The sequence below is a fragment of the Rhinoderma darwinii genome, chromosome 2 (assembly GCF_050947455.1).
Source record: "Rhinoderma darwinii isolate aRhiDar2 chromosome 2, aRhiDar2.hap1, whole genome shotgun sequence".
Classification (NCBI taxonomy): domain Eukaryota; kingdom Metazoa; phylum Chordata; class Amphibia; order Anura; family Rhinodermatidae; genus Rhinoderma; species Rhinoderma darwinii.
This window is the reverse complement of record NC_134688.1, coordinates 332,447,305-332,462,820: the sequence shown is the minus strand read 5'-3', so window position 1 is coordinate 332,462,820 and position 15,516 is coordinate 332,447,305. Positions and strand designations below refer to the sequence as shown.

Here is a 15,516-nt window from a genome sequence, read left to right as displayed (position 1 = left end):
CACTCCTTGCACCCTAATGCACTTCATCTCTGTCATACACAGATACTGGCTGGTGACCGGCTCCTGCAGCTTTATGTGTACTACCTCATATGTATAAAAGATGGCCGGACCATTGTACTTAACAAGCACTTTTTACATTTTGTGTCTCCCTTATTTCCCCATAGATTGTAAGCTCTTGTTTGAATTGTATATTCGTTTTGTCACTATGTAAAGTCTGATATTGTCTGTAAATTGTAAAGTGCTCCGGAATATGTTGGCGCTATATAAATAAAGAGTATTATTATTATTAATAATGATACAATCCCTGGTAGTCTAAGGTATAAATATCAATGCCATTCGCCAGTAAATAAGCATTTAGCCTTTTTTTAAATGCTGACATAGTATCTGCTATTACTACCTCTTGGGGAAGGGCATTCCATAGCTTGACCACTCTAACTGTAAAGAACCCTTTCCTATATTGATGTCTGAAATGTCTTTCTTCCACATGCAATGAATGTCCGATGGTCCTTTGTAAAGTACTTGGGAAGAACAAATTATGTACTAGTTCTTTGTATTGACCACACATATTAACCCCTTCCCGACACATGACGAAAATACACGGGGCGGGTGATGTTTGGAATGGGCTCACGCCATGAGTCCGCTCTATACACCGCAGCTGTCAGCTGTGTATTACAGCTGACACGCTGCTCTAAAGGCCAAGAACAGCGATTGCACTGTTCATGGCCGTTTAACTAGTTTTAATGCCGCGATCAATAGTGCCCACAGCTTTTAAACCATTAGAAGGAGGGGGGCAGCCCCCTCTGACTGGCCAACGCCCCCCCCCTGCAGCATGATCGGGGGGCGCCGATGGTTGCCGTGGCAGCCTTAAGGCCTAATAAATGCCTTCTGTCTGCCTCTGCTAAGCCATGCCTCCGGTCTCTGTAAAAATGACAATACACTGCAATTCATTTGTATTGAAGTATATTGTATCAGCGATCTAACGATCGCTGGTCCAAGTCCCCTGTGGGGACTGATAAAATGTGTAAAAAAATGTAATACATTTTCAGAAGTGTAAAAAAAAAAATACTAAAATATTAAAAGTTCAAAAAAACAGACTTTTCCCATTTTTCCCCAAGCACAATGTAACAAAAAATAAATTAAAAAATTGGTATTTTCACGTCTGTAAAAGTCCAGACTATTACAATATATCCTTATTTAACTCGCACGGTGAACGGCATAAAAAAAATGAATTAAAAGATCCCAATCGTTGTTTTTTTGTCACCTTAGCACTAAAAAAAAATAAAATAAAAGTGATCAAAGAATCGTATGTACCAAAACATTGTACCAATAAAAACGACAGCTCGTCCCGCAAAAAATAAGCCCTCAAACCGCTCAATTAATGAAAAAGAAAAATTATGGCTCTCAGATAGTGGTGAAACAGAACAATTTTTTTTTAACAAATAGTCTTTTCATTGTAAAAGTAGTAAAATATAAAAAAAAAATATATAAATTTGGTATTACCGTAATTGTATTGAGATGCAGAATAAATTTAAGTTGTCGGTTTTACCGCACGTTGAAGGACGTAAAAACAAGACCCACAAAACTATGGAGGAATTTTGTTTTTTCCAATTCCACCCCACAAAGAATTGTTTTTCAGTTTCCCAGTACATTATATGGTACTTTAAATGGTTGCAATAGAAACTACATCTTCTCCCACAAACAATAAGCTCTCACACCACTCTATTGGCGTAAAAATAAAAATGTTATGACTCTTGGAAGGTGACATGTCAGAAGTTTTGATTGGTTGAGGACCGAGCACTGAGACCCCACCAATTGCTAAAATGAAGCGGCACAAGTGCTCGTGTGAGTGCTGAGCCGCTTAGTTTCCATTCGGCTTTTTCCGGGAAAGCCGATGTAGCGGTGTACGAGCTCATAGACTTTCTGTTGAGTCCGTACACCACTACATTGATTTCCGGAAAAAGCCAAACAAAAATAAGCACACGAGCACTTCTGCCGCTTCATTTTAGCGATTTGTGGGGGTCTCAGTGCTCGGACCCCCACCAATCAAAACTTCTGACATGTCACTATGACATGTCAGAAGTTTGTTACCCTTTAGTTACCCCTTAAGATGTGCAGCAACCACGAGGAAGAGCTTCCCAGGAGGATGGGAGCAGTAGTGAAGTGCACGGTGTATGGCCTGAGGTATCTGTAGGAATCTCTACCTCTCCTCCCTCGCTCCTTCTCGGGCTGGCACAGTGACAGGGGAAAAAAGATAGGAGGGAACCTCCAGCTCACCTTGGGGCAATGAATGAGTTTAGTGCCCGTTGCGCCAGGATCCCTGTGTCGGCACACGTCGGTAGAGACACAAAAGACAGTAGGTGTGATCCAGCGCAGGGAAAAATAAATCCAACTTCCAGGTAAGTTAAAACGGAAACTCGTTCCAATTTTATTGGTATGACATAAAAAACGCCAGGAGACTTGGCTCCTGCAGAGGAAAGGTGGATGAATGGAGAGAAAGTAGGTGTGTGGAGCCTACGCGTTTCAGACGATCTCCTCGTCCTTAATCATGGCTGAAAAATGAGTGATTTGACTGTTGGGGTGAGAACTTATATCCGGTTTAATACAGGTGTATTAAATTGCGGTTCAGGAGACTGGAGGTGGAACGCAACCACATGTCCAGTCTCTCGTCGTGTCCTATCCTCCGTCTAACCCAGACGTCTGTGAATCACAGCGCCAGGACCAGGGATGAAATCATGGTAAGTATATATGTAGCTATCTTATATATTTGTTAATAGCAATCAGCTACGTCCATATTGATCTTTTGAAAAAACGGGGGGGTTCGACGTATATTTAAGGAGAACAAAATTATAAGTATATTTGAACTAGACCGGATATAAGCTCTAGATGACAGGCACCCCATTCGTCAAAAAACGATTTGGTGTGAAAAAGGATAGTGTGAATGCACCCTAGGTGCAAAAAATCTAAAAGAAATAAAATGTGACTAGCACTGGCGTATATATCTCCATGCATTTAAACTTTTGTTTGGACATCGAAGTAGTGTAGTGTACCAAAGCACAACAGATCAAATTTGACAGTTTGCGGTTGTTAGTGTACTGCTACCTGTACAATAAGAGTATATGGTCAGAGAACCTATAGTAACCTTCTAACACCAGAAACAATGGCCATATATTATAGTTTGGACGAATCTCACAACATTTCTTACCCCTTGTACTTGTTGTTAATTTAAAAGCAAAAACCTTTTTATTTGTATATAATACAATTCATAGGTATACAGGGAAAACTACCGCTCATAAGAATATATTTATATTAGTATGCTTATCAGATAAGGGGTTCGATCTTCAAAATTGAACTTTGCTTTGCTATTGATTTGATATTTTTTTTTGTAACGAAACAATGTTCATAGTAACAAATTTAAACAAAGCTGGCCAGGACTATGATATCCCTTCCGTCTTGGGATTATATTCGCATTTTTATACGAGAAAAAGTCGTCGGGGTAAATCTTAGCGTACCACCCCCGACACTAGGGAATTCTTGGATAAAAATTCAAAAGTTTATTATCTGACGAGTTCTAGATTTCTAATATTATGATCGAACTTTATATTTATTTTATTGAGACTGAGCCAATGATTTACATGATGGGGGTTATGATAGGACTGATCTAATAGTAGAACATAAGTTCTTTCCTCAGATTGAGGGTCCATGAGGGTGCCTTGTTTTTAGACAAAAAATCCAAAAAGCCTCCCTGCCCAACGTTTTATGTTTCAAATTACCACCCCGTTTCGGTGTATATACCTTTTCAATCGCATAGCATTTCAGTGAGTCTGTGGACCTATTGTGGTGTTGGATAAAATGTTTGGCTGCATTAGATGTATTTACAATATTAGGGTTTCTAATATAGCTCAGATGTTCCAAAAACCTCTGTTTAAATTTACGATTGGTGCAGCCTATGTACTTCAAATTGCATGAAGTACACTCCAACACGTAGATCACAGACTCACTGTTGCAGTTAATGTAGTTCTTAATGAAAAAATTATAAGTATCTGTTGAATCCGAAAAACTTTTTTTAGGGGAAACATAGGAACAGGTTTTACAGGGATGTGTACCACATTTGAAAAATCCCCTTTGCTCCAACCACGAGCTTTTATGTATATCTAGTCGTAGCATCGATGGAGCCACAACATTGCCTATCGTGGGAGCTTTACGGGCAACTATTCTGCATCCTTCTTTTAAGATATTATCAAGAATTTGGTCCTCCTTAAGGATAGGTAAATGTTTGAGGATAATTTTCTTTATTATTGAGAATTGATTGCTATATTGGAGAATAATAGCCGGTTTATTTGAATCCAATGTTGGGTATTTCTTTTTGTTGGTGAGCATGTCCTCCCTGTTTTTTTTGGAAGTTATCCTGGATGCTCTTTCGAGTATCCAGTTAGGGTATCCCCTATTACGTAACCTTTTGGAGATTATATTTTGTTCCGCTAGAAAGTTAGCCTCCGTGTTGCAATTACGTCTAGCCCTATGTAGTTCACCCACGGGAATGGAGGTAACTGTTTGTCTAGGGTGATTACTCTTCGCGTGCAGAATAGTATTCCCCGAAACGGGTTTGCGATGTGTTTTTGTTTGAATTATTTCTCCCTCAATCCCTACCAAATCTAAATCCAAGAAGATGGTGTTATTAGGATGAAAAGTATGGGTGAATCTAAGGTTGGCATCGTTGGAGTTGAGGTAACTTATAAAGAAAGAAATGTCTGAGATTCGTCCTTTCCAAATAAATAGCAGGTCGTCAATGTAACGACCATACCAATAAATGTGTGTATTGAAAATGTTTTTGTCAGAAAAGATATATAGTTCCTCCCACCACGCCATCACTAAATTCGCCAGAGAGGGTGAAAATCTTGCCCCCATCGAGACACCCTTCAGTTGGAGATAAAATTTATGGTTGAATGTAAAAAAGTTATGTTGCATCAAAAAAAGTGAGACATCTAGAATATACAGTTGAAGCTCATGACTATATGGGCTATATTTGTGCAGATGGTATTCCAATGCTTCATGTGCTATAGTGTGTGGTATATTAGTATATAATGAGATGACATCACAATTGAGCCAAACAAAATCCTGGGACCATAATTCATTCTCAAAAGATCTAAGAACATCTTGAGTGTCTCTAAGAAAACCTGGAGTCTTCGTTGCTAAGGGTTGCAAAAGAGAGTCCACCCACTCCGAAAATCTCTCTAGGAGTGACCCTATGCCGGATACAATGGGTCTCATCGGCGGAGGATTCAGGTTCTTGTGCACTTTCGGGAGAGCATGTAAGATTGGAATAGTCGGAAAGTCCACATCAATATATGACGACTGTTTAGAGGTGAGAAGGCCTTTATCCAAACCCTCTTGTATTAGTTTTTTCATTTTTATTTGAAAGTTACTAGTGGGATTATGATCCAAGATCTTATAGGTGTCTTTATCAGACAACATGGTGGTAACTTCTGCGATGTATGCATCTCTATTCATAATTACAATGCTTCCCCCTTTATCCGATTTTTTAATAATGAGATCCTTATTGTCCTCTAGAGACTTAAGTGCTAGAAATGAATCTTTAGATAGATTTTTAGGATATTTCGTTGTTACAGTGGAGTCTGTGAGGAGTTGTAGATCTTTTTCCACAGCCATTTGAAATCTGTCCATTGATTCAATTCTTGATTCTAATGGATAGAACTTGGGGTTACTAGTTTTCAGTTCCGTAGAAATATTGATCTTCTGAGACTGTGATTCTAAGCTCAAACTCTCCAGATCTATTAGTGTTCTTAATTCATCAAATCGATAAAATTTGGGATTTTGAGCCTTAAAAGATGTTTTGTCTATCTTAGAATCTTGGCTGTCTGAATCTGGTTCCATATTGTAGGTGAAATGTCTCTTGATAGTGAGGTCTCTGACAAATTTGTTAATGTCTTTGAGTGTGTTGAAGGGATCAAAATTGCACGCAAGGGCAAAATTCAGACCAAGGGAGAGCACTTTTTCTTGTGCTGAGGTCAGAACAGTAGATGACAAGTTGATGACACTGAGTAGAGGTGTTATAATCTCCGATGTCTCAGGCGACGACCTTGGTCCTGCTCCGAATGGTTTGTGTTTTCTCCCCCCTCTTCGACCCCGTTTTTTGAGGCCTTAAATTGATTTCTGTCTCTGACTTGTGGTCTTGAACTTGAGTCCTCACTGTCAGAAGTTGTCGCTGACTCCAGTTCCGTGGAACTGAAACTAACCCTGGAGGCATTGATGCCTCTGTTCTTTCCAAAATTCCGTTTCTTCAGAATGGACTTAGATTTATTCGGTGTTCTGTCCTCTCTGGTCCAGGAATACACTTCATTATTCGCATAGTCCTTAGAATCTCGGAGAAACTTTTTCTTCTTAACTTCCGCTAGTGATTGATTGATTTTATTGATATATTGGGAAGTACGAGACTCAAGCATTGAAAAATCAGGTGAGCTAGAGGCTGCATTGATCTGTGTCTCTACTATTTGGATATCTTTTTCCAAGCTAGTGAGCTTTAACACTTCTTGTTTTGTGATGAGTTCCATAAGTTTGAGGGAACAGTCAGTTAGTGTTTGGTTCCAATTAGCAAAAAACTCGTCTGAATACTTGAAAGAGGGATTCTTCCTGATACGCAAGCCTCGGGGGATCATTTTTTTAGATATATAGTTGTTAAGGGTTGTTAAATCCCACCACACTTTTGCTTCCTGGATTTTAAGTTTTTCAACTTGGTGGAAAAGGTTATTCAGACTGTGATTATTATCCCCCACCTCATCCAAATTGCTCCGTTGCTCTCCTGTGATGTTTTTGGGAGAGTTGCTGGTTGCAGGGGATCCGCGGTGGAGGTGCCGTGCAGAGGCTTCACTCATCCAAGATGGCGGCGCCTAGCAGTTTTCGGCCGTTCCCTCTTGCCTGTGCTGGATATTGTGAGTTCCTATAATCATCCAGATGGTGGCGCTAGACTGGCGCCGCAGGTTAACCTGTCTGGAGCGGGTAAATGGAACTGTGACGCAGCAGTTTGTGAGGTAAAATGGCGGATTAACCCCTTTTGGGCTGGAACTGCCGGGAAACAGTGATTTAAACCCCTTTTGGGGCTGAAATAGTCTCTTGCAGCTGCGGTTGCAGCTTTGTATGGTGGGGACCAGGGCTTTGGGACAAAGTCTCTCTGGTTTGGGGCCCACATGAGATTTAAACGTATCCTGTTCGTGACGCCAAAGTTTATATGCAGCAACCACGAGGAAGAGCTTCCCAGGAGGATGGGAGCAGTAGTGAAGTGCACGGTGTATGGCCTGAGGTATCTGTAGGAATCTCTACCTCTCCTCCCTCGCTCCTTCTCGGGCTGGCACAGTGACAGGGGGGCTGCACTATGGATGATGGTGGTGATAGTCTTTTCCCCCGTAGCAACTCCCGTGATGGTGGTAGTAGTATGTGTGCGCCTGGCAAGGTGGTATGTGGGGTGCCCTTGATGTTATGCAGTGCAGGGACCAGACGACACAGGGGATTTGAATAACTCACGTTTACTGAAGAACTTTATACAGTCTTCCAAAATGGAGGCACGTTATCTTCTGTCCACTTCAACAGTTGAGGGGAAGAAGGGACCAGTGGGTGACCAATGAGGGTTTCAATTGTCCAGCTATATCTAGAAATCATTCACTTTTCCAGCAGCGTGTGTAATAAATGAACTCACTTTTCTCAGTGATGAGGGTTGTAGTTGAGTGACTTGATAGACACTTCTTATATTAATTGTGGCGTGCGGCAGAACCGGTAACAGCGCCAGCAGGAGTTCTGAGGCCCAATATTATATAGACTTCTCCTCAGAAACAGACAGACAGCTTTTCAGCTAAATAATACTTGCTGTGGTGATGATAGAGATGATATGCTGGTTACAATCTCCTTACTGTTCCTCCTCTTGCATTGGGCTGCAGGTGCTGAGACCTGTTGCCAGTTGAAAGGATTGTATTAATCTGCTGTGTCAGAGCAGCTAGCAGACATGTCTGTCTCCTCACAGACACGACCCGACTCCTCTGGCTAGACTGTGAGACAGAGTCAGAGTGAGGCTCTAGGGCTGTAGCCAGGCTCCACCCCCTTTTAAAACAATGCTAGATGTACAATGCACCCTCTAGTGGCTCCCCACTGATACCTTCATCCTTCTCTTCAGCTGGTGAACAGCACACTGTGTGAAAAATAATAAAGACATGTAAAACACATACAATGCATGACATACAAATAACAGGGAACCAGAAGGGTATCTTCTGGGATGCTGCATACTCCCGGACTTAAGACAAGACGTCCTCGTCGTTTTCTTGGATATGAACAGCCTAAAAGATGTAAAAAGGGTTAACATGAAATGCAAACATCTTAATAACATTGTATTCCTGTATTCTTGACTCTCGAAGGGGGAATAGGGGCGAAGATTTCTTCTGTAACAGTTGGAAGATGAGGGGCAGAAGTCTCAAGTCAAGATGAGCGGCAGTGTCCAACAGTTTATGGCACTTAGGATATGAGGGGCTCTGGTACGTCAGAGTCTATGGGGATATTCCCTCTTGAACGTAACAAGGGTTGGTAGGCTTCGGCCTAACTTGGATAGGAATAAATGAAGAAATGAAGAAGGGGCTCTAGAACATAAGAGTCTTTCTTGTTCCCTACTTGCAATTATATTCAATCCCTATAGCGAACTGGTTTCACTCCTTTAGTGGTTCTCTCTGATCTCCTGACAGGTTCAGGTACAACAACAGCAGGTACATGATGTGATCTGTCCTCTGTGTGAGTTGTAGACACTGTAGGTGTAGGATCAGGTGCAAGGAATGACAAAATTGGGGTAAACCACCAACTCAGTGGGTTCTTTATGTCCAAGTGTTGCTCTTGAGTTGAGGACTCAGTAGTTGTTGCTTCAATAGCTTCAGTTACTTCTGGTAGATCAATTGCAACTGGTTCTTCAATTGATATTTCCTGTTCAATGGTAGGCAACTGTTGATCTTGTAGGCACAGTTTAAGCCTGTTACGGTGGACAATTTGCGGTTGTTTACCATCTCTTTGGATCTCATAGATATCTGTTCCTTGGTATGGGACAGCCTTGATGGTATAAGGGATTCTTTCCCACTTAGTGTCCAATTTGCTGGTTCTTTGAAAGTTTTTCAACCAGACAAGGTCTCCAACTTGAAAGGGTTTAGCATTAGCATGTTGGTCATAATCATGTTGTTGCTTCTTTCTCGCTTCTTCCATCCTAGCTTCAACAATTTCATTTGCATCAGCCATGCGTCTTTGGTGTTCACTCACCCACTCTGTGGTTGGTAGAGGGTTCAAGTCATCTGGAACGGACACATTCAATGAAATGTCTGAAGGCAGCTTTCCTTGTCTTCCGAACAATAGGAAGTATGGGGTGTAACCTGTGGAGGCTTGCATAGTGTTGTTGTAGATGTACACCAACTCAGGCAAATGATTTGGCCAGACAGCTCTCTGATGAGGCGGTAAAGTTCTGAGCATCTCAATCAGAATCTGGTTCATCTTCTCACACAACCCATTTCCTTGGGGATGGTAAGCGGTTGTTCTTAGTTTCTTACAGTTGTACAGCTGACAAAGTTCCTGAAATAGTTGGGATTCAAATGCAGAACCTCTATCTGTCAAGATCTTCTCAGGACAGCCATAGGGTAGAAGGAAAGTTTTTAGGAAGACTGCAGCGGTGGTCTTTGCTGTCAAGTCCTTTACTGGTACTGCGACTGTGAATTTGGTGTAATGGTCGATGATGGTCATGGCATAGGTGTATCCTGTTCTACTTGGCTCCATTTTCACATGGTCGATGGCCACGATCTCCAGCGGTCGATGACTCACGATAGGATGCAGAGGGGCCTTTTGGTTTGGCTTCTCTCCTCTTGCTAAGGCACAAGCAGTACATTCTTGACACCATTTCTCGACATCACCTCTAATTCCGATCCAATAGAATCTTCTGCGAATTGTAGCTTCTGTCTTTTGAATCCAAAGTGTCCAGACTTGTTGTGGTATGCCTCAAGGACAACTTTGGCATCTCTCCTTGGGATGACAATTTGGTGCAGCCGATTACTGGTGATGGGATCCAGCACTCTCCTCAGCAGCAGACCATTCTCTTCAAAGAGACGTTTCCTTTGTCTCCAAAGGCGAAGTAGTTCTGGGTCTGTGTTGCCTCGGCGGATTCTAATGGGTATTTTTTTGGTATCCAGGTAGTCTAGGATATCTCCAATCACTCTGCTCTCAGCTTGCAACAGGGCCCATTGTTCTTGTTCTGGTGACTGCTTCTTGGCCTGTTGGGAAGAACAATGTACCTGGGTTTTGTTGTTGATAGCATCAGGATCTGCAAAGCGGTTGTAGAATGCAGGCATCTCTACTTCCTCTTTGTGGTTGTCATCATCAGGATTCTCCGGGTCTTCTCCTGTAGGCAGGCGGGACAAGGCATCCGCATTGATGTTGGACTTGCCTGTTCTGTATTTGACCACGAAGTTGTAATTTGCTAATCGTGAAGCCCATCTCTGTTCTAAGGCTCCCAGCCTTGCGGTGTTCAGGTGTGCTAGCGGGTTGTTATCTGTGAAGACAGTGAAGGAAGACCTTAAACTTCTCTGTGACGGCCCAGACCAATGCAAGGAACTCCAGCTTGAAGGAACTATAGTTCTGATCGTTTCTTTCAGCTCCTTTGAGTGCTCTACTTGCATAGGCGATCACTCTTTCTTTGTCTCCTTGTTGTTGGGCCAGCACTGCACCAAGTCCTTGGTTGCTTGCATCTGTGTAAAGATGGAAGGGCAGGCTGTAATCTGGGTAGCCCAGAATGGGTGGTTCAGTCAATAATCTTTTTAGTAACTGGAAGGCAATTTCTTGTTCTTCTTTCCAGTTAATGGGAATTCTCCTCTTCAAGTGTTCTTTAGGGTGCCCCCTCAAGAGTTCTTGTAGCGGTTCAGCGATGTGGGCAAAATGAGGAATGAATCTCCGGTAGTACCCGGCAAATCCGAGAAAGCTTCTTACTTCCTTCACAGTGGTAGGTGTAGGCCAACTGTGGACAGCAGCTATCTTCTCAGGATCTGGCTTTATGCCTTCTGCGCTCACTATATGTCCCAAGTACTGGACTTGAGGTTGGAGGAGGTGACACTTGGAGGGTTTGATTTTTAAGCCATTTTTGGTTAGGACCTGGAACACTTCAGCTAGATGCTTGAGATGATCTTCATAGGACTTGGAGTAGACTATGACGTCATCCAGGTATAGGAGCACAGTCTCAAAGTTCCTGTGACCTAGGCATCTTTCCATCAGCCTTTGGAATGTTCCAGGAGCATTGCACAGTCCGAAGGGCATGCAATTGAACTCGAATAAGCCCATTGAGGTGGTGAAGGCTGTCTTCTCCCTATCAGCTGGAGACATTGGTACTTGCCAGTAACCACTTGTGAGATCCAGTGTAGAGAAGTAGGCAGCTGATCCCAGGGCTGTCAGAGATTCTTCAATCCTTGGAAGAGGATAGGCATCCTTGTGGGTAATGTTATTAATTTTTCTGTAATCCACACAGAAGCGAAGGTTGCCATCTTTCTTCCTGACAAGAACTAGTGGTGCAGCCCAGGGGCTGTGACTTTCTTGGATGACTTTAGCCTCTTTCATGTCGTGAACCATCTGCTTCACGTCTTGGTATAGGGCAGGTGGTATAGGCCTGTGTCTTTCCTTAATGGGAGGATGAGTACCAGTGGGAATAGTGTGCTCAATGTCTTTTGCTCTCCCATTGTCCAGAGGATGCTTACTGAAGGCTTCATGGCTATCCTGAGCCACTTCAAGTACTCCTTGGATCTGGTAGGCAGGTGTTGTTGCAGTTCCCACATGGATTTCTCCCCACCAGGGTGTTACTGGTGCTTCTTCTGACGTCTTTAGTTGCTGTGCAGCCTGTTTAGCGGTGACAGTTGGAATGTCCACCAGGTCTTGCACACTGAGTTGGGACAGCTGTGCTACAGGGTAGTACTTCCTCAGGGTTACTGAATGGTCTCCTAAGTTGAGAAGACGGATGGGTACTTTCCCTTCGACCACAGTCACTAAACTTCGGGCAGCCATAACCATTGGATGTTCATCTAGTGGTATTGGTTCCACTAGGGCTTGGTAGTCAAGTCCTTGTAGGCCTGAACGGGCCCGACACCATAGCAGTGTTTCTGTGCCAGGTTTTAGGGTTACTGGATGGTGGTCCTTGATGCGAGCTCTGCAGATCTCTCCTCTGGCGTTGGTGAATCGCTGTTGGGCAGCCAGTACACGGATGGTCTTGTGTATTACCTTCTGGGAAGCCTTGGGGACGGATTGTCGTAGGGCCTCTAGCATTTCTCCATAGCAGTGCTTTAGGATGTTCATTCCCAGAATTACTGTGGGTTGTCCTTGATCTTTAACTTTGATCACGAGGACTCCTTGCTGAGGTAAGTGCACTCCTCCCACTTGGACAGTAGGCTCCCAGTACCCGTGCAGAGGTAGGGACTGGCCGTTGGTAGCGATGACGTCTAACCAGGCTTCTGGAGGTTGCATCAGGATCTCGCTACTCCAGTGTTGTTCAAAGGCGGCCTGCTGGATGGTTGTCACTTGGGATCCCGTATCCAGGAGGGCAGCAAATGGTACTCCATTGATGCAGATGGTAACTTCTGGACGAGGTCCGACAAACCGTGGCAGCCATTTTGGATCTTTGGGACCTATTATTTCTCCTCCCGAGGAATGGTCCTCTGCCTCGGGAGACGTCCGTTTAACGCCCAGCATTGACGTTCTTGGTGACCTATCTTATGGCAGTGTCTGCAGGCAGGTCTCCCATGTTCATCAAAGCGATCTGTCGACGTTTTGTTGGGACTATTGCGGTAGCCCTTGCTAGGACTATTTGGATAACTGTCTCTAGATGTTGGCAGCTCACATTTTACTGGAGAGCTGGCTTCTAGATTCTCCAGTCGTTGGCAGACTTGCTCCAGGCTTTTGGCAATGAGTTTCAGGTGATCTTGGTACTGATCTCCTCCAGCTGTGATTTGAGCCTGTGTAGCCTGGTAGGTGATGGGCTTGCAAGGTGTTGGATGTGGTGCTACTGGGGCAGGTTCCTCTTCTGCCTCTTTAAGAGGGGTGGTAGCCCTGACTGTTCTTCTTCTGGGCCTTCTTTCTAGTACCTCTATGGCCAGTTCTTTAAACTCATGGAAGGTGCTGTCAGGGTCCTGGACGGACATCATTTGTAGTTGATGACTCATGGAATCTGAGGCGACTCCTTCAATGAACTGCTCCCTCAGGATTCTGTCTGCTTTTTCAGCCTCATGGGGGTCGGCTTGTATCATGGCCCTCATGGTCTCCTGTAAGGAAAGAGCAAAATTTCGGAGTGTCTCACCTGGTTGCTGAACTCTGTCCATGAACCTCATCCTGAGCTCAGAGATGGATTTGGGCTCAAAGGTGGTACGTAGCTGGACCAGGATCTGATCCACAGCCTTCTTTTGGATACGTGGCCAGGACTCCACTTCTTTTAGGGCCACATCTTGTAGTTGTCCCATTAAGATCTCTACCTTCTGTTCTTCTGGAATGGGGTAGAGGCGGAACATGGCAAGCATCTTTTTTCTAAAGTCTTTTAAGGTGTGTGGTTCACCTTTGTAGTGGGGCAGCCATGGGGCCCCTGCATAGTAGGGCATGGACAGCGGCATGATGCAGGGTGCTGCAGCAGGTGTTGTTCTTTCTGTCATGGCCGGTGTAGTGACCGTGCTGAGACCGGGCTCTTCCGTGTCACTTGAGTCCGACATTGTTACTGTCCCTTTAAATTTTTCCAATGTCTATTATTGGCGCTCCCGGACTTTTAACTGAGTCGGGGGTCTTGTTAAAGGTGCTCCCGGACTTTTTATTGGGTCCGGAGTGATGTCCAGGATGCTCCCGGGCTTTTTATTGGGCACCGGTGGTGGTACAGCAGGGGTTAACTTGATGGCCAATTGAATCGGGACTCACCGATGGTATGCTGTTGCTTCCCTCTGGGCTGTATTTTGTTACCGGGCTGTTCCGTTGCTCTCCTGTGATGTTTTTGGGAGAGTTGCTGGTTGCAGGGGATCCGCGGTGGAGGTGCCGTGCAGAGGCTTCACTCATCCAAGATGGCGGCGCCTAGCAGTTTTCGGCCGTTCCCTCTTGCCTGTGCTGGATATTGTGAGTTCCTATAATCATCCAGATGGTGGCGCTAGACTGGCGCCGCAGGTTAACCTGTCTGGAGCGGGTAAATGGAACTGTGACGCAGCAGTTTGTGAGGTAAAATGGCGGATTAACCCCTTTTGGGCTGGAACTGCCGGGAAACAGTGATTTAAACCCCTTTTGGGGCTGAAATAGTCTCTTGCAGCTGCGGTTGCAGCTTTGTATGGTGGGGACCAGGGCTTTGGGACAAAGTCTCTCTGGTTTGGGGCCCACATGAGATTTAAACGTATCCTGTTCGTGACGCCAAAGTTTATATGCAGCAACCACGAGGAAGAGCTTCCCAGGAGGATGGGAGCAGTAGTGAAGTGCACGGTGTATGGCCTGAGGTATCTGTAGGAATCTCTACCTCTCCTCCCTCGCTCCTTCTCGGGCTGGCACAGTGACAGGGGGGCTGCACTATGGATGATGGTGGTGATAGTCTTTTCCCCCGTAGCAACTCCCGTGATGGTGGTAGTAGTATGTGTGCGCCTGGCAAGGTGGTATGTGGGGTGCCCTTGATGTTATGCAGTGCAGGGACCAGACGACACAGGGGATTTGAATAACTCACGTTTACTGAAGAACTTTATACAGTCTTCCAAAATGGAGGCACGTTATCTTCTGTCCACTTCAACAGTTGAGGGGAAGAAGGGACCAGTGGGTGACCAATGAGGGTTTCAATTGTCCAGCTATATCTAGAAATCATTCACTTTTCCAGCAGCGTGTGTAATAAATGAACTCACTTTTCTCAGTGATGAGGGTTGTAGTTGAGTGACTTGATAGACACTTCTTATATTAATTGTGGCGTGCGGCAGAACCGGTAACAGCGCCAGCAGGAGTTCTGAGGCCCAATATTATATAGACTTCTCCTCAGAAACAGACAGACAGCTTTTCAGCTAAATAATACTTGCTGTGGTGATGATAGAGATGATATGCTGGTTACAATCTCCTTACTGTTCCTCCTCTTGCATTGGGCTGCAGGTGCTGAGACCTGTTGCCAGTTGAAAGGATTGTATTAATCTGCTGTGTCAGAGCAGCTAGCAGACACAGTGGCGGATTAAGTAGACCATGGGCCCTGGGCTGTTACCCAAATTTGGGCCCCCCTTCCTCACCGCCGCCCTGCCGCACCGTAACTATTTTTAACACTACTTTTTTGGGCAAGCATTAACAGTGTTACGATTCCCCTTGTCACAGGGCTGTGTCCCTACATACTGACAGTATCACACTGTGCTAGGACACATCCTCCTGACAAGGGGAATTGTCTATCAGTCCTGGACTGCAGAAAGACTTTTTGTGAAATACAAGGATTTCCTATAATAAACATGTCAGGAGAGGTGACAGATTCTCTAT

At 44.3% G+C, this 15,516-nt stretch overlaps 1 protein-coding gene across 1 annotated transcript in view; it reads left to right on the top strand.

Annotated features, from left to right (window-relative positions):
* The first annotated feature begins 5,157 nt into the window (after positions 1 to 5,157).
* LOC142743177 (protein phosphatase 1 regulatory subunit 12B-like) overlaps positions 5,158 to 15,516 on the top strand; it is a 168,880-nt gene continuing 158,521 nt past the window's right edge. The window contains exon 1 of the mRNA XM_075853674.1: positions 5,158 to 5,362. Coding sequence (XP_075709789.1) covers positions 5,246 to 5,362 — 117 coding nt within the window. The 5' untranslated portion in view covers positions 5,158 to 5,245. The remainder of the gene's footprint in view (positions 5,363 to 15,516) is intronic.